The following is a 19,711-nucleotide window of genomic DNA, read 5'->3' on the forward strand; positions in this document are numbered from 1 at the left end:
TAGTCTGTTTTTTATGGTTCCATTTTGTTTAATTAAAAGTTTGTTGTGTTTTAGCGTGTCCTCCGCGAGTCCCTGACACCATCAGACAGACCGTAATACACTAGAGGAGGTTTATGGGGAGATAAGAATGTTGTCTGATGTTGTAGCTACTCAGATCTATTGAATTCAATAAGCTTTATTGGAATGACTGTAACTGGATACAGTTTTGCCAAAGCAATATCACAACAGCACAAGAGGGATGAATGTTCTGACCATTCATTCATTCATTCATTCATTGTCTGTAACCACTTATCCAGTTCAGGGTCGTGGTCCTTCTGAATATTAAAATAATAATAATAATAATAATAATAACAGTAATAATAATTTTTTAGTTAGGAGAAGTAATTAAATAACACAACTGTACATATAATTCTCTATAATTATCCATAACTGATCTTCAAAGAAAACAAGAACACACAGAGAGAGAGAGAGAGAGAGAAAGAGAAATTAACAGTGAGAAAGGGTTAGAGACAGAGATTGAGAGAGATATAGAGAATGAAATTGGGAGTTAGAGAGAGAGATGGAGAAACGGAAGAGGGAAAGAGAGATACAAAGGAAAATAGTGGGTGAGAGGGAGTGATAAAGGGAGTGTGAGAGAGAAAGAAAGAGAATCAGTGTATTGGGGAGACAGAGAAATAGAGTATGAGAAATAGCGAAAAACCAGAAGAGAAAGAGAGTTAAAGAGAGAAATTGGGAGACAGAAGTATGGTGAAACAAAGACAGAGAAACAAACAGAGTCTAGAGAGAGAGAGAGAGAGAGAGAGAGAGGGGAGGAGGAACGAGAGGCCAGTGATGGCTTTCTCCAGAGGAAAATGTCAAAGCTCTGTGAACGCGTGCCACTGTTGTCATGGTGACAGCATCCCTAAGACCAGCAACAACCCAGTAGTTAGGACACCTGCTACTCATTAGCATAACCCCGCCCATCACACATGCTGTATGCATATGCATGAGGTGCATATCACTGAAAGTGTCTGGGATCATGTGGATTGTGAGAAACTTCTAAGACTGAACTTTTCTTTATTTTCAGGAGTACTAAATGCAAAAAGTGAACAAAAATAACATATTTCTTTGTTGAGATTGCTGTGTTATATTTCTTTCACCATTTTGATTCTGATGATGAAAACTAACAACTTGGGATGGTTGTATATTTTGGCAAGTTTTATGGTAAGGATTTCTAGCAGCACCATGAGAAATGGGCACTACATTGAACACACACACACACACACACACACACACACACACACATACATTCACTAAGCGCTTATCCAGTTCAGGGTCGGGGTATGTCCAGAGCCTGCCCAGAATCACTGGGCGTAAAACGGGAGCACACCCTGGAGAGGTGTTTCTAAATGCCAGGTTTCAGCACCTGGTTCTTTAAATGACAATGAGCCGCTCTGTTCACCCTGACCCTGAGTGCACAGGAGCGAGGAGCAGAAGCTCTGTTTTTTTTACATTTTCGCTGAGTTTCTTTCGCTCTTGTTTTCTCTGTTTTTATTCAATGCACTTAGTTCTCCGCGCTCGTTTCTGTTCCGCGGCATTTGACCTGGTCTTTGCAGTTGCACATAAATGACGGTCTAGTGCTGTTATTAGAAACACTCCTTAGAGACTCACAAATGCTAATATTAACAGTTTAATAAGCCTGAACTTACTCACATCTTTGTCATTAAGACCAACAGATCAAACTTCTTTAATTTTGTCATTGCAAGTTCCGTCTGTTACCGTGGGTCCACCGTGACCCTGAACTGAATAAGTGCTTAGAGATAATGATTGAATGAATTTATTAATTAACATATCTGTAAAAAAAATCTGTAAGAACTGATGACTAGGGTTTAGTTCCCTGCTCGGGTAAACCATTAGTAAGAGATGATGATTACGGATAAAAAGCTAAATTTGTATATTTAATTCTACATTTTATATAGAATAGTAATGCACTGCCCTTTGCCGTTACATTTTCCTTTGGAGCACTTCTGTAAAGGCTTCTTCAAACAGAGGGTAACGACAGGCAGCAAAAACATGCAAAAAGCAGACATTCATTTTCCACTCGAGCTGCTCTTCTGAGTGGTCACCTGGAGGTCAGCACGAGCACTACTGAGGGAGGGAACTTTAACAAGAAAAGAAGAGGAAGAGAAATGCAGCATTAAAGATGAGCCCATGACTTATTTCTCCAGGAGAACTTAATTAGAGGCCGCTTTTGCCTTTTTCGTGACCCAGGTGTGAGTGATTAGATGAGTGTGTGAAAGTGTCCACAGGTGTGAGTGTGTGTGAAACTGTCCACAGGTATGAGTGACTGGGTGAGTGTGTGACAGTGTCCACAGGTGTGAGTGTGTGACTGTGTGAAACTGTACACAGGTGTGAGTGTGAAAGAGACTGGGTGAGTGTGTGAAAGTGTCCACAGGTGTGAGTGACTGGGTGAGTGTATGAAACGGTCCACAGGTGTGAGTGTGTGAGTGACTGGGTGAGTTTGTGAAACTGTCCACAGGTGTGAGTGTGTGAGTGTCTGGGTGAGTGTGTGAAACTGTCCACAGGTGTGAGTGTGTGAGTGACTGGGTGAGTGTGTGAAACTGTCAACAGTTGTGAGTGTGTGAGAAACTGGTCGAGTGTGTGAAAGTGTCCACAGGTGTGAGTGTGTGTGAGTGACTGGGTGAGTGTGTGAAATTGTCAACAGGTGTGAGTGTGTGTGTGACTGTGTGAGTGTGTGAAAGTGTCCACAGGTGTGAGTGTGTGTGTAACTGGGTGAGTGTGTGAAAGTGTCCACAGATGTGAGTGTGTGTGTGACTGTGTGAAAGTGTCCATAGGTGTGAGTGTGTGTGTGACTGTGTGAGTGTGTGAAACTGTACACAGGTGTGAGTGTGTGTGAGTGAATGGGTGAGTGTGTGAAATTGTCCACAGGTGTGAGTGACTGGATGAGTGTGTGAAAGTGTCCACAAGTGTGATTGTGTGTGTGTGACTGTGTGAAAGTGTCCACAGGTGTGATTGTGTGTGTGACTGGGTGAGTGTGTGAAAGTGTCCACAGGTGTGAGTGACTGGGTGAGTGTATGAAATGGGCCACAGGTGTGAGTGTGTGAGTGACTGGGTGAGTTTGTGAAACTGTCTACAGGTGTGAGTGAGTGAAATGTCCACAGGAGTGTGTGTGTGTGAGTGTGTGAAACTGTCCACAGGTATGAGTGACTGGTTGAGTGTGTGAAACTGTCCACAAGTGTGAGTGTGTGAGTGACTGGGTGAGTGTGTGAAACTGTCAACAGGTGTGAGTGTGTGAGAGACTGGTCGAGTGTGTGAAAGTGTCCACAAGTGTGAGTGTGTGAGTTTGTGTGTGACTGTGTGAAACTGTCAACAGGTGTGAGTGTGTGAGAGACTGGTCGAGTGTGTGAAACTGTACACAGGTGTGTGTGACTGTGTGAGTGTGTTAAAGTGTCCACAGGTGTGAGTGACTGGGTGAGTGTGTGAAAGTGTCCACAGGTGTGAGTGACTGGGTGAGTGTGTGAAAGTGTCCACAGGTGTGTGTGACTGTGTGAGTGTGTGAAAGTGTCCACAGGTGTGAGTGACTGGGTGAGTGTGTGAAAGTGTCCACAGGTGTGAGAGACTGGGTGAGTGTGTGAAACTGTCCACAGGTGTGAGTGACTGGGTGAGTGTGTGAAAGTGTCCACAGGTGTGAGTGACTGGGTGAGTGTGTGAAACTGTCCACAGGTGTGAGTGACTGGGTGAGTGTGTGAAACTGTCAACAGGTCTGAGTGTGTGAGAGTGACTGGATGAGTGTGTGAAACTGTCCACAGGTGTGAGTGTGTGTGAGTGACTGGATGAGTGTGTGAAACTGTACACAGGTGTGTGTGACTGTGTGAGTGTGTGAAAGTGTCCACAGGTGTGAGTGACTGGGTGAGTGTGTGAAAGTGTCCACAGGTGTGAGTGACTGGGTGAGTGTGTGAAAGTGTCCACAGGTGTGTGTGACTGTGTGAGTGTGTGAAAGTGTCCACAGGTGTGAGTGACTGGGTGAGTGTGTGAAAGTGTCCACAGGTGTGAGAGACTGGGTGAGTGTGTGAAACTGTCCACAGGTGTGAGTGACTGGGTGAGTGTGTGAAAGTGTCCACAGGTGTGAGTGACTGGGTGAGTGTGTGAAACTGTCCACAGGTGTGAGTGTGTGAGTGACTGGGTGAGTGTGTGAAAGTGTCCACAGGTGTGAGTGACTGGGTGAGTGTGTGAAACTGTCAACAGGTGTGAGTGTGTGAGAGTGACTGGATGAGTGTGTGAAACTGTCCACAGGTATGAGTGACTGGGTGAGTGTGTGAAACTGTCCACAGGTGTGAGTGTGTGAGAGACTGGGTGAGTGTGTGAAAGTGTCCACAGGTGTGAGTGACTGGGTGAGTGTGTGAAACTGTCAACAGGTGTGAGTGTGTGAGAGTGACTGGATGAGTGTGTGAAACTGTCCACAGGTATGAGTGACTGGGTGAGTGTGTGAAACTGTCCACAGGTGTGAGTGTGTGAGAGACTGGGTGAGTGTGTGAAAGTGTCCACAGGTGTGAGTGTGTGTGAGTGACTGGGTGAGTGTGTGAAACGGTCCACAGGTGTGAGTGACTGGGTGAGTTTGTGAAAGTGTCCACAGGTGTGAGTGTGTGAGTGATTGGGTGAGTGTGTGAAAGTGTCCACAGGTGTGAGTGTGTGTGAGAGACTGGGTGAGTGTGTGAAACGGTCCACAGGTGTGTGTGAGTGACTGGGTGAGTGTGTGAAATTGTCCACAGATTTGAGTGACTGGATGAGTGTGTGAAAGAGTCCATAAGTGTGAGTTTGTGTGTGTGACTGGGTGAAAGTGTCCACAGGTGTGAGTGTCAGTGTGAGTGTGTGAAAGCGTTCACAGGTGTGAGTGTGTGTGTGACTGTGTGAGTGTGTGAAAGTGTCCACAGGTGTGAGTTTGTGTGTGACTGTGTGAAATTGTCCATAGGTGTGAGTATGTGTGTGACTGTGTGAGTGTGTGAAAGTGTCCACAGGTGCGAGAGTGTGTGTGACTGTGTGAATGTGTGAAACTGTCCACAGGTGTGAGTGTGTGAGAGACTGGGTGAGTGTGTGAAAGTGTCCACAGGTGTGAGTTTGTGTGTGACTGTGTGAAATTGTCTATAGGTGTGAGTATGTGTGTGACTGTGTGAGTGTGTGAAAGTGTCCACAGGTGTGAGTTTGTGTGTGACTGTGTGAAATTGTCCATAGGTGTGAGTATGTGTGTGACTGTGTGAGTGTGTGAAAGTGTCCACAGGTGCGAGAGTGTGTGTGACTGTGTGAATGTGTGAAACTGTCCACAGGTGTGAGTGTGTGAGAGACTGGGTGAGTGTGTGAAACTGTCTACAGGTGTGAGTGTGTGTGAGTGACTGGGTGAGTGTGTGAAATTGTCCACAGGTGTGAGTGACTGGATGAGTGTGTGAAAATGTCCACAGGTATGAGTGACTGGGTGAGTGTGTGAAACTGTCCACAGGTGTGAGTGTGTGTCAGTGACTGGGTGAGTGTGTGAAATTGTCCACAGGTGTGAGTGACTGGATGAGTGTGTGAAAATGTCCACAAGTGTGAGTGTGTGTGTGTGATGTGTGAAACTGTCCACAGGTGTGAGTGTGTGTGAGTGACTGGGTGAGTGTGTGAAATTGTCAACAGGTGTGAGTGTGTGTGTGATTGTGTGAGTGTGTGAAAGTGTCCACAGGTGTGAGTGTGTGTGTGACTGTGTGAAAGTGTCCATAGGTGTGAGTGTGTGTGACTGTGTGAGTGTGTGAAACTGTCAACAGGTGTTAGTGTGTGTGAGTGACTGGGTGAGTGTGTGAAACTGTCCACAAGTATGAATGACTGGTTGAGTGTGTGAAAGTGTCAACAGGTGTGAGAGTGTGTGAGTGATTGGGTGAGTGTGTGAAAGTGTCAACAGGTGTGAGTGTGTGTGTGAAAGTGTCCACAGGTGTGAGTGACTTGGTGAATGTGTGAAAGTGTCCACAGGTTTGAGTGTATGTGTGACTGGGTGAGTGTGTGAAAGTGTCCACAGGTGTGAGTGAGTGAGTGACTGGGTGAGTGTGTGATGACTGTTATGGACTGGGGCCCTATTCAGGATGTTGTTCCTGACTTTCGCGCAGTGATTCTGAATGGGTTCTGGACCCACCACAACCCTGATCAGGATGAAGGGATTATAGAAAATGAGTGAGTGAATGTGTGATATTTGGATTGATGTGTTTGTATTTTAAAAATGGGCTGATGACGAGGCCAGAAGCCTGTAAAGGAGAACAGGTTTGGGCACTGCCCACTAACTGCATGAGTGTGTGAAAGTGTCCACAAGTGTGAGTGTGTGAAAGTGTCCACAAGTGTGAGTGTGTGTGACTGTGAGAGTGTGTGAAAGTGTCCACAGGTGTGATTGTGTGTGTGACTGTGTGAGTGTGTGAAATTGTCCACAGGTGTGAGTGTGTGAGTGACTGGTTAAGTGTGTAAAACTGTCCACAGGTGTGAGTGTGTGAGTGACTGGGTGAGTGTGTGAAACTGTCCACAGGTGTGAGTGACTGGGTGAGTGTGTGAAAGTGTCCACATGTGTGAGTGACTGGGTGAGTGTGTGAAAGTGTCCACAGGTTTGAGTGTATGTGTGACTGGGTGAGTGTTTGAAAGTGTCCACAGGTGTGAGTGTGTGAGTGACTGGTTAAGTGTGTAAAACTGTCCACAGGTGTGAGTGTGTGAGTGACTGGGTGAGTGTGTGAAACTGTCCACAGGTGTGAGTGACTGGGTGAGTGTGTGAAAGTGTCCACATGTGTGAGTGACTGGGTGAGTGTGTGAAAGTGTCCACAGGTTTGAGTGTATGTGTGACTGGGTGAGTGTTTGAAAGTGTCCACAGGTGTGAGTGCGTGAGTGACTGGGTGAGTGTGTGAAATTGTCCACAAGTGTGAGTATGTGTGTGATGTGTGACTGTGTGAAACTGTTATAGAAAATGAATGAATGAATGTGTGATATTTGGATTGATGTGTTTGTATTTTAAAAATGGGCAGATGAAGAGGCCAGAAGCCTGTAAAGGAGAACAGGTTTGGGCACTGCCTGTTGTTGTGGGTGTTACTTTCGTTTATTGCTGGCTCCATGGTGTTTAAAGCTGAATTACACTTAGATATTCAAGTACTTCCTCACATCTCCACTCAACTACACTCAGATGTAAGTTGCCTTTTTATTATATGTTTTATAAATTATTATTAATCATTTTAAAGATGTTTTTAAAATATGATCATATTATAAAATACATTTTAAATCATTTATAAACCTTTATAAGTGTTGTCTTATTTTAAAATGTTACCTAAATTTGTCAGAAATTAAATGTCATCTAGAGCAGCTGTTGCTTTATTAAATTAATAACAGCCCACTAAAGATATGTGCTTTATTGGGAGGTAAAAGGACAGTAATGCTAAATATGTGAATCTGTAATGTGGGCAAATACGATCAGTCAACTCTAGCATTAGCAATTCTAATACAGAACATTTCTCAACACAAGATCTCAAAGAACAGCTCTATATAATATGCCCTGTGATGGACGGATGCCCTGTCCAGTGTGGGTTCCTGCATCATGCCAGTGATTCCGGGTACTGAAACCCTGGACTGGACAAGCAGTTACAGTTAACGAATGAATGAATAATGCCACAGTCCAATAAAAATATGTACCTCCATTTTTTTGGATTTTTAGTTTATCTGTACTAGTTTAGTTTAGTTTATAAAGTACTATGTCATTTGAACACAGCAGCTGTCCTTCGCACTGTGTGGACATTTCATGACGAATGGACCAATAGAAATGCTCCAGAAATTCTTGGAATTAAATCTTTTTACATTGACTTCCACTGAAAGCTACGACGGTAACATTATATAAGTCCAGATGATTACCATAGTCTGCCGCTGCTGCATCAAGAAATGCAACCTGAGACTCAACATTATGTAGCGCTGGAACACAAGAGGAGTCCAGTGCTGGATTTACACATACAGTTAATATCTCTTAATGTTGAATGACTTTCTTTAATGTAAAACTAACTCTTACATTACTGAATTAACACGTTAAAATCTCAAGATCTGTATGGGGCTCATATATTAATTCCTCTCTGTCAGATGTACAGCAATTACACATTAGTCTCATAGCTGTTACTGATTTATTTGGTGCTCTGATGAATGAAAATATCATATTCAAAACAATAAATATTGTCAGTGTGGTTAAGGTCTTGTTGCTGTGTTATTTATACGAATCACATGATAACTCCTATGTTTTTTGTTTGCCCAAAACTAACAAATGCTGTTTGACCTCCAGCTGAATGGCCAACCCCCATAATCCAGAGGATGTGGCTATAGAACCTGGATATCTGGATAGGGATAAATCTCTCCCTCAGCAGGAGTTCACCTGTCCCTGCTGCTTTCAGGTCCTGGTGGATCCCACCACTCTCAACTGTGGACACAACTTCTGTCGTCACTGTCTGGCTCAGTTGTATCTGTCTGCTCGCAAGAACGAGTGCCCAGAGTGCAGGCAGATCTGGAGAGGGTTCCCCAAAATCAACCTGTCATTCAGGTACAACTGGGTACATTAGTACAAGGACTTTGAGGGTGAAAGGGTGAAGGCTAATGGAAGTTCCCACAAACATATGCCAAGAAACATCACAGCTTTTTAGACTGCCGTTAATGCAGGAATATCAGAGGTCTACACGCTTGGAGGAGATGCCAGCGCTGGCTCATATTGTGTTAAATGATGGGGTCCAACACAAGTCCAACACACACACAAACAAAAATACAAAATCCCCTCACCTTAAAAACAACCCCCAAAATATCCCTGAAGCTAACAAAAGGGTGATCGCTGAGCATGCTGGGAGCTCCCCCATGAACTTCTCAGCCTTTCGCAAATATTATTATTTACTTACTTTTAGCCATAACTGTTTGATTTCTGTAAAAATAATGCATATGTGTGATTACTGATTGACTCTAACCAATCCGGCTTCAAGAGCAGCGACTCGACGGAAACTGCACTTGTGTCAGTAATGGAAGCTCTTATAGATGCCAAAGCAACAGGTCAGTCCTCAGTTCTCATCCTGCTTGACTTATCAGCAGCATTTGATACAATCAACCACCACATCTTACTAAACAAACTTACTGAAATGGGCTTCAAGATCAATGCATTCTCTTGGTTTGAGTCTTATCTCACTGGATGATCCTTCAATGTGTCATGGCTTGGACAAACATCAGCACGACACCACCTCACCACAGGTGTGCCCCAAGGCTCAGTGCTTGGACCCCTCCTCTTTGCCTTGTACACCACCTCTCTAGGCCCAATCATACATTCGCACGGCTTCTCCTATCACTGCTATGCAGATGACACACAGCTCTATTTATCCTTTCCTTCAGGTGACACTTCAGTGGCAACTCGAATCTCTGACTATCTCTCTGACATATCTACATGGATGAAGGAACATCACCTCCAATTGAATTTATCCAAAACTGAGCTACTGGTCCTCCCAGCCAAGCAAGCTATTCTCCACAACATCAGCATCAAGCTAGAGTCCCTATCAGTGGCTCCCACCAAAGCTGTAAGAAACCTGGATGTCATGGTTGATGACCAGCTGACCTTCGCAGATCACGTTACCGCTGTAGCTCGATTGTGCCGCTTCTATCTATTCAACATTCAACAAGGAAGATTAGGCCATACCTAACTCAACATGCAACACAACTCCTTGTTCAGACGTTAGTAATCTCCCGTCTTGATTATTGCAACGCCCTCCGGACAGGTCTTCCGGCCTGTGCTATGAGACCGCTACAGATGATCCAGAATGCTGCAGCACACCTGGTTTTCAACCAGCCTAAAAGAGCACATGTCATTCCCCTATTAGTTGAGCTGCATTGGCTACCCTTAGCTGCTCGCATCAAATTTAAGTCACTAATGATGGCCTTCAGAGTATTCACTGTTTCTGCTCTCATCAACCTCAATAGACTCTTAAAACCATACGTTAGCGCCTGCCCTCTCCGTTCCTCAAAGGAGAACCAACTAACACGGCCAACCCCCTGTACAGGTCAGTCAAGGCTATTCTCATCTCTGGTACCACGCTTGTGGAATGAGCTTCCAAGCACAATCAGAGCAACAGAAACCCTCTCCACATTCAAGAAATCCTTGAAAACCCAACTCTTCCGAGAGTATCTCTTGCACTGAAAGTCTTTCTTTAATGCACTTATTACTTCCTGCATAGTGCACTCAATGTAAGGTATTTTGTATAAATTGTGCTGTAGTTTGAATGTTAGATCCTCTTTTGTAAGTCGCTTTGGATAAAAGCATCTGCCAAATGGATAAATGTAAATGTAAATGTAAATTACATATATTATGTAAATCTAGTGCAATTGCATACTGTTGTACAAACCGGATTCCAAAAAAGTTGGGACACTAAACAAATTGTGAATTAAACCTGAATGCAATGATGTGGAGACGGCAAATGTCAATATTTTATTCGTAATAGATCATAGATGACAGATCAAAAGTTTAATCTGAGAAAATGTAACATTTTAAAGGAAAATTATGTTGATTCAAAATTTCAGTGTCAACAAATCCCAAAAAAGTTGGGACAAGTAGCAATAAGTGGCTGGAAAAAGGAAATTGAGCATATAACGAACAGCTGGAAGACTGGAAATTAACATTAATTAGGTCAGTTGACAACATGATTGGGAATAAAAAGAGCTTCTCAGAGTGTCAGTGTCTCTCTGAAGCCAAGAGGGTAAGAGGATCACCATTTCCACCATTGTTGCGCAGAAAGATAGTGCAGCAATACCAGAATGGTGTTACCCAGCGTAAAATAGCAAAGACTTTTAAGTTATTATCATCAACCGTGCATAACATCATCAAAAGATTCAGAGAATCTGGAACAATTGCTGTGCGTAAGGGACAAGGCCGTAAAACTCTACTGGATGCTTGTGATCTCCGGGCCCTTAAACGTCACTGCACCTCAAACAGGAACGCCACTGTCAAGGAAATAACAGAATGGGCTCAGGAGTACTTCCAGAAAGCATTGTCAGTGAACACAATCCACCGTGCCATCCGCCGTTGCCAGCTGAAACTCTACAGTGCAAAGAGGAAGCCGTTTCTAAGCAAGCTCCACAAGCTCAGACGTTTGCACTGGGCCAGGGGTCTTTTAAAATGGAGTGTGGCAAAATTGAAGACTGTTCTGTGGTCAGATGAGTCACGATTTGAAGTTCTTTATGGAACACTGGGACGCCATGTCATCTGGACGAGAGAGGACAAGGATAACCCAAGTTGTTATCAATGCTCCGTTCAGAAGCCTGCCTCACTGATGGTGTTGGGTTGCATGAGTGCTTGTGGCATGGGCAGCTTGCATGTCTGGAAAGGCACCATTAATGCAGAGAACTATGTTCAGGTTCTAGAACAACATATGCTCCCATCTAGATGTCATCTCTTTCAGGGAAGACCCTGCATTTTTCAACAAGATAATGCCAGACCACATTCTGCAGCAATCACAACACCATGGCTGCGTAGGAGAAGGATCCGGGGACTGAAATGGCAGTCTGCAGTCCAGATCTTTCACCTGTAGAGAACATTTGGCGCATCATAAAGAGGAAGGTGCAACAAAGAAGGCCCAAGAAGATTGAACAGTTAGAGGTCTGTATTAGACATGAATGGGAGAGCATTCCTATTTCTAAACTTGAGAAACTGGTCTCCTCTGTCCCCTGATGTCTGTTGAGTGTTGTAAGATGAAGGGGGGATGCCACACAGTGGTAAAAAATGGCCTTGTCCCAACTTTTTGGGGATTTGTTGACGCCATGAAATTTTGAAACAACATATTTTTCCCTTAAAATGATACATTCTCTCAGTTTAAACTTTTGATCTGTGATTTGTGTTCTATTCTGAATAAAATATTAGATGTTGGCACCTCTACATCATTGCATTCAGTTTTTATTCACAATTTGTTTAGTGTCCCAACTTTTTTGGAATCCGGTTTGTATACTGAAGATAATGTGTGCGATCCGTACACAGGGATCTGGTGGAGCAGCATTGTGCAGCTGATGTAGAGAAGAGGAGAAAGAGCATCTCAGCTGACCCCAAAATCGCCCAAGCTCTGCAGGCCTTCCAGCGCTCTGAGCAAGAGGTCCAGCACCGGGCAACTTATCAGGTTCAATGGTGTCCGTGGCTGGGAACTGACAGCTTATTTTCTGGAGTCCTCATCGCCCTCACCTCTATCATAGTGAGACATACACCTATAAAAACACCTGTGATAACACACCTATATTAACACACCTGGAGTGTGCAGAGCACCGTGACAGGGAAATATGTAAATCTTCAGGGAAATATGTAAAAGTCAGTAGATGTAAACAGTACAGAACTGCGCTGGTATTTCTTAATAGGTATAGCATCTTTCAGAATAGATAAAAAGTTACCCTTTTTCCACATAGTTCTGGGTCTTCATCAAATGTCTGTGATCTGCTTTGGTCAAAAATATCACACAGGAGCACGGAATCTGTCTTTAATGCCACAGATTAAACAGAAAATAGGACCTGTGGGACTAAAGATTCATTCATTCATTCATTCATTCATTGTCTGTAACCCTTATCCAGTTCAGGGTCGTGGTGAGTCCAAAGCTTACCTGGAATCACTGGGCACAAGGCAGGAACACACCCTGGAGGGGGTGCCAGTCCTTCACAGTGTGGGACTAAAATGATTAGCTAAAATAAAATCAATTTCATTCATTCATTATCTGTAACCCTTATCCAATTCAGGGTCGCGGTGGGTCCAGAGCCTACCTGGAATCATTGGGCGCAAGGCAGGAATACACCCTGGAGGGGGTGCCAGTCCTTCACAGGGCAACACAGACACACACACACACATTCACTCACACCTACGGACACTTTTGAGTCGCCAATCCACCTGCAACGTGTGTTTTTGGACTGTGGGAGGAAACCGGAGCACCTTGAGGAAACCCACGCGGACACGGGGAGAACACACCACACTTCTCACAGACAGTCACCTGGAGTGGGAATCAAACCCACAACCTCCAGGTCCCTGGAGTGGTGTGACTGCGACACTACATGCTGCGCCACCGTACCGCCCCAAAATCAATTTCAGTAAAAACATAATCTGAACGTGCTGAGGAACATACACATTCAGACATAAATATGTGCAATTACATAGTTTAAAAATCTTACTTATACTGTACCTATGTATCTGCATAGCTGCAAAGTCATGTAAACAGATTTGGTGTAGATTATCTTATACAAATATGAGACACAGTGACAAATCATTGGTGTTTCCTTCCTGCTATGACAGGTGTAAAAAGAGGATTTGGAAGTGTATGGATGTTAATAGAGGACAAGCTTTGTGAATCTGATTTAATTAATGTGTTTGTACTAGGAGGAGTGTGGTCTGATCTTGGGTCTGAAGTGTTGTAATATCTGTGTAGCGACGTACTTGCATTCTTTAGATTCACCTGCACTAGGCCACACCTGAGGGATAAAATAAACAAAGGGAAAATGTATTTCAAGTATTCATCATAATCTGGAAAAACCCAGAGGGGAACTGTAACACCTTTAACAGGAATGTCTGAGTGCTTCTAAAAAAAACATGTGGTGTCCTGTAGCGATTATAACTTGTCCGTATGCAATTCTAAGTAAAGATTAGTGGAAATTAGTGATGTCAACTGATTTAAAAATGTATCTGTGTTAATTACATTAACTCAGAATTAACGCTCTGTAATTATTCATTTATTCAGTCATTCATTGTCTGTAAACCTTAATCAGTGCAGGGTCGTGGTTTGTCCAGAGCCAACCTGGAATCATTGGGCGCAAGGCAGGAATACACCCTGGAGGGGGCTTCAGTCCTTCACTGGGCAACACACACACTCACACACTCACACCTACGGACACTTTTGAGTCGCCAATCCACCTACCAACGTGTGTTTTTGGAGTGTGGGAGGAAACTGGAGCACCCGGAGGAAACCCACGCAGACACAGTGAGAACACACCACACTCCTCACAGACAGTCACCCGGAGGAAACCCACACAGACACAGGGAGAACACACCACACTCCTCACAGACAGTCACCCGGAAGAAACCCACACAGACACAGAGAGAACACACCACACTCCTCACAGACAGTCACCCGGAGGAAACCCACACAGATACAGGGAGAACACACCACACTCCTCACAGGCAGTCACCCGGAGTGGGACTCGAAGTTCTGTGATTAATCAAGACTAATCACAATCAAGAAGCTAGTAGATTCTTTTGTGTGTGAAATAAAATAATCGTAGTTAGAGGAAGCAGTTCTTTTATTTTATTCCAATGTAGCTTTTTTTGATATTTGAATTAGAATCTCCTAATTTTCTGAGTAAAAGTTTCACGGAGAGAGTTAACATCAAAAAACAAAGCTCTGACACAGGCTTTAATCGAGAAAACTCCATCTCCAGCTCAGAGCTCATACAATAACACACCTTCTATTCACTTTCAACACATTTATAAGAGAGAAATGTGTGGATTAAGACAGGCATGGGACAAAAGCAGTTGTTTGTTCATGCGTGTGTGTGTGTGTGTGTGTGTGTGTGTACGATAGACAGAGAGAGAGAGAGAGAGATAAGATTCAGTCCATATTTCAGCATAAACATAATGTAATCTACCTTCTGACATCAGCAGTAGGAATGCCTTGTTCACACACACACCCACTCACACCTGTGGACAGTTCTCAATAACCAGTCCACCTACCCACTTGTGTTTGGTTTGTGGAAGGAAACGGTAGCACCCAGAGGATACCGGCACATACAGGATTCTCGCTCCTCACACACAGCAACCCGATGCAGGGATTGAACCTCAACTCCAGAACCCTGGAGTAAAATTTAAACAGCAGCCAGCGAGAGAAGATGTATAAGTCAGAAGTTTCTGATAAAGTGGCCGGTGAATGGAATAAAGAACAGATAAACCAATAATAAAAATGTATGTGTTTGTGTGTGTGTGTGTGAATGTTAGGTAGCATTCCTGGTGTATCACTGGGGCAGCGGGGACTCGAAGGTGGAGCTGCTGGTGAGGAAGCCGCTGGGTTTGTGGACAGTGGAGGAAGTGTCTGTGTGGATGGAGAGTCTGGGTTCATGGGCTTCTCCTTACAGAGAGACCTTCCACAAGCAGCAGGTCAACGGAAGGTATAACACCAGCATGATATATGTGTTTGTGTGTGTGTGTGTGTGACCTATCCACTACTTCAAATTGTTATTTAATATTATTTATTATTTTATTTATATAATATCCAAATAGGAAGGTTTAACACACCGTGTGTGTGTGTGTGTGTGTGTGTGTGTGTGTTAGACTGCTGAATGTCCTTTCAGAGCAGGATTTACTGAAGCCTCCCTACAGTGTAGAGAACGAGCTCCATCTCCATGCCATGCTGAAAGAAGTGCAGACAGTGCAGGAGCTGGGCTTTAAACGCCCTCAGACCCTGTGGGAATACAAGGTAAATGCAGCTGTGGGGTCCGTGGGAGTGTAACTGGGGGACTGTAGCAGTAGAGACCTTTAGATATTTACATTTACGTGACATTTGGCAGCACTCTTACTGCAGAGAACAAATAAGCGTTAAAGTGTTACTCTGTAATGAAGAACTGAACTTTATTCAAACGTTCTCCTGCTCTTTGTTTCATTTTATGGGAACTGTTGAGTAATATTAAAAATGACCATTGTCACTGACATATGACAAATGAAATACTAAAATGCTACATTCACAATCACTAACAAAGGAATCACCACCTTTAAATCGTCCAAAACAACCTCACACATACTACTGGATACAATATTATCCCCAATAGTATCGTTGTTTTTTCATTCATTCATTCATTCAGTCATTGTCTGTAAGCGTTTATCCAGTTCAGGGTCATGGTGGGTCAAGAGCCTACCTGTAATCACTGGGTACAAGGCAGGAACACACCCTGGAGGGGGCGCCAGTCCTTCACAGGGCTATCTATGGTTTTGCAGTGCTTTTTCCTGATGGAGCTTATAACAAATACCATTTTCATTCATTCATTATCTGTAACTGCTCACCAACTTCAGACCGACTGTGTTTAATTAATTAACAAATATATGTAAATAAATCAATTAAAGGTTAAATTATTAGCAGGGAATGTGTGTGTGTGTTGCCCTCTGAAGCACTGGCGTCCCCTCCGGGGTGTATTCCTGCCTTGCGCCCGATGATTCCAGGTAGGCTCTGGACCCCCCGCGACCCTAAATTGGATAAGCGGTTACAGATAATGGATGGATGGATTATTAGCAGGTAAATTATTGAACTGTTCATTGGCATAGTGTAAGTGGCAGTTCATAAGCAGGTGAAGGCTCAAGTAGGGGTGGGCGATATGGCCCTAATATAATATCACGGTATTTTGGCAATAACAATACTTTTGGCGATATGAAAAAGCACTGAAAAATAATGATTAATTATTTTAATTTATATTATATTAATTATTAAATAGTTATTAATTTCAGTAACACATACTGCAATAAAATAAATGTAAATAAATGTAATATATATTAATAGTATTAAATGTGTTTTGCTGTGCTGAGTCTGTGGCGTCTAGCTGAGGGTTAGAGCTCATTGGATGTTGAATTCTTCTCACTGCATTTTTGATTTTCCTCATCCTCAGCCAAAAGTAACACTTGCATTCCTTCGCTCTCAGTAACTGGTGATTAGGGGAATCCTAACTGTCAGGTAGAATTGATGACAGATGCCCTGTGGTGGACAAAATAAAGAAAGTCGTGCTTTTGGATTGAGCTGAATGCACAATGGAATGTATTTTCACCGCAGGCCTGTACTCATTCTGGCTGTTTCACATTTTCAGTTTGTGTTGGAAAACACCTGGGGAAACGTGAATGAAGTCAGGTCACTTTCGAACACAGTTTTTCTGAGAGATTTATAATGAGATTTATATATCATAATAAAACACTGATTAATGAAGATTCTTTAAGGGATTGGAAAGTGCAAAATAGTGTAAGTGCACCACATGTTTAAACTCTGCCTGGGATATACTTTCAAATTTAGACTCATCTCCATTCATTCATTCAATGTCTGTAACCCTTATCCAGTTCAGGGTCTCGGTGGGTCCGGAGCCTACCTGGAATCACTGGGAGCAAGGTGGGAATACACCCTGGAGGGGGCGCCAGTCCTTCACAGGGCAACACACACTCACACATTCACTCACACACTCACACCTACGGACACTTCTGAGTCTCCAATCCACCTATACTAACGTGTGTTTTTGGACTGTGGGAGGAAACCAGAGCAACTCATCTCCAGCATCAGTATATATTTATATTACTACGTTTTGGTGTGCATTATCGTACATGGATAACAGACAGTTTGGTAAATGTTTGCCTGCTAATTAAATGCTCATTTACTTGTCTGTGGGCAGTTTACTGACAGTAAAACCCAGGGAAACCATGCTGTACATTTATAATAATTCATATACATTTCTAATTTCTCTAATTAAAACATTATTCAATTTGTGTTGTGTCTTAGTTTTACACATAAATGAATAAATAAATCTAAATGCCTAGATGAATTATTCAGAGGGAAAAAATAGGTCATCTGACCTCAACAGAAGTCGACAGAAACTTGATCACTCAGCAGAAATTTCAGAAAGAAGCAGACCACAGCCGTCTAGTAAATGTACTGAGATTAGACTTTATCTCAGATGTTTGATCCAGTGGAGAATATAATAGGGTCATTTTTACAAATATTTCTTGACATATATCCTTCTGAAAGACTGGAGCTCTATCCAGGGTGGGTTCCTGTCTTACACCCACTGATTCCAGTACCCTCCACAACCCTGAACATGATGAAGCTGTTACAGAGGATGGATGAATGAATGAATGAATGAATGATAACTGATTCCTTTTAGGGGAAGGAATGGGCTTAAGGTTAGAGAAGCAAGCTTGAGACAAGAGGGTTGCTGGTTCAGTTCCCAGGACTGGCAGGAAAATCTTCTCCCTGGGTGTCGAGGTGGTTAGCAGCCCACTGCTCTGTGTGTGTGATCACTGTGTGTTTGTGTGTGTGTGTGATCACTATGTGTGTGTGTATGTGTGATCACTGTATGTGTGTGTGATCAGCGTGTGTGTGTGTGTGTGATCACTGTGTGTGTGTGTGTGTGTGTGTGATCACTGTTTGTGTGTGTGTGTGATCACTGTGTGTGTGATCACTGTGTGTGTGTGTGTGTTTGTTGTGTGTGTGTGTGTGTGTGTGTGTCAAGAATTGCTCACTAGTGTGTGCTTGTGTTTTTAAATCCACAGATGTGTTAAATGCAGAGAAATATTTTTCTTAAAGGGATAATAAATAAAGGTGATTCTTCTTCTTTATCTGATTCTAAAGGCTGTAAACGAAGGGAAGTCTCTGTTCCTCCTCCTCTCCATGATCGACTTTCCACGTCTCTCCATCCTCTACATTTACTTCTTCGACTACTACGACTCCTTCCTTCCCTTCATTCACATCAGCTGCCCATCGTCCACAAAGAGCTCAGAGGAGGGGCTACCCTTCAGGAACCTGGTAAGGACGAGTGTGTGTGTGTGTGTGTGTGTGTGTGTGAGTGAGACTTGTCTGCCCCCTTATGGTCATTCTTTGTCAGTAATCCCCCCCTCCTCTCCACAGGAGGAAACTCCAGACTGGAAGCAATGGACAGAGTTTGTGGTGAAGTACTGTCTCCTGCCCTATCACCTGCTGGCGGCCTTTGCAAAGGCTTGGCTAGACGTTCACTACTGGACAGTGTGGTGTATCCTGTTGAATGCTTTTCTGATGACCGTGAGAGAGGCCTGTCTGCTACTAAATTACTGGAGATGCCGTAACGTAAGGTAAGCCAAAAAAAAAAAAGCCTCAACTCTTATAAAGCTTGGAATTTCTGTGGGACGTTACAACCATGAAGACGTTTCCATATGAAAATTCATTCACAAATTCAGACTTTGGTACGAGGAGTGTGTGAGTGAGTTACAAGTCTGCAACACAAGGTGCTTCACATCTAAATAAGGGGGAGGAGTTATAACCATATTGAGGAGCATAGGGTGGAGAAAAGGAGTGTATAGAACAGCAGCAAAGATCAAGCCCAGACAAAAAGAACAGACATTGTCTGGACATTTCAGCTTGTAACAGAGGACTAAGAATTATTACTTATTATTTTTTAAAACTGTTTTCTTTTGTAAAATTTATTATGGAATTCATGGGATTATGGGAGTTATTATCATTAACATTGACCCGATTCTTGTGATCTCTGTGCTTTAATTTCAGGCTAGTGGTCGTTCTGTGCTTCATTCAAGTGCTGAAACCCCTCACTAGTTGGTTTGTCCTGAGGATACAATGGTTTCTTCTTCCCCAGTTTGCTTATAACTGCATCTTCTACTGGATGCCCTACTACTACCCTGTCATCATCACCTTCACTCTGATACAGCTTATACGTCCATATATAATCCGTGGACAATAAAATACATGAATACAAACTCTATCCATCCATCCATCCATTATCTGTAACCGCTTATCCAATTTAGGGTCGCGGGGGGTCCAGAGCCTACCTGGAATCATTGGGCGCAAGGCGGGAATACACCCTGGAGGGGACGACAGTCCTTCACAGGGCAACACAGACACACACACACACACACATTCACACCTACGGACACTTTCAAGTCGCCAATCCATCTGCAACGTGTGTTTTTGGACTG

The 19,711-nt window shown here is 43.4% G+C and overlaps 1 protein-coding gene across 1 annotated transcript; it reads left to right on the top strand.

The window, feature by feature from the left end:
- Nucleotides 1–8,315: 8,315 nt before the first annotated feature.
- Nucleotides 8,316–19,476, top strand: LOC136697341 (bifunctional apoptosis regulator-like). The gene is made up of 7 exons (XM_066672378.1): nt 8,316–8,566; nt 12,023–12,230; nt 15,002–15,171; nt 15,335–15,479; nt 18,378–18,551; nt 18,654–18,853; nt 19,284–19,476. The coding sequence occupies exons 1-7, from the start codon at nt 8,316–8,318 to the stop codon at nt 19,474–19,476; spliced, it is 1,341 nt and encodes a 446-aa protein (XP_066528475.1).
- The last annotated feature ends 235 nt before the right edge of the window (nt 19,477–19,711 follow it).

This window comes from Hoplias malabaricus, chromosome 5 (assembly GCF_029633855.1).
Source record: "Hoplias malabaricus isolate fHopMal1 chromosome 5, fHopMal1.hap1, whole genome shotgun sequence".
Lineage (NCBI taxonomy): Eukaryota > Metazoa > Chordata > Actinopteri > Characiformes > Erythrinidae > Hoplias > Hoplias malabaricus.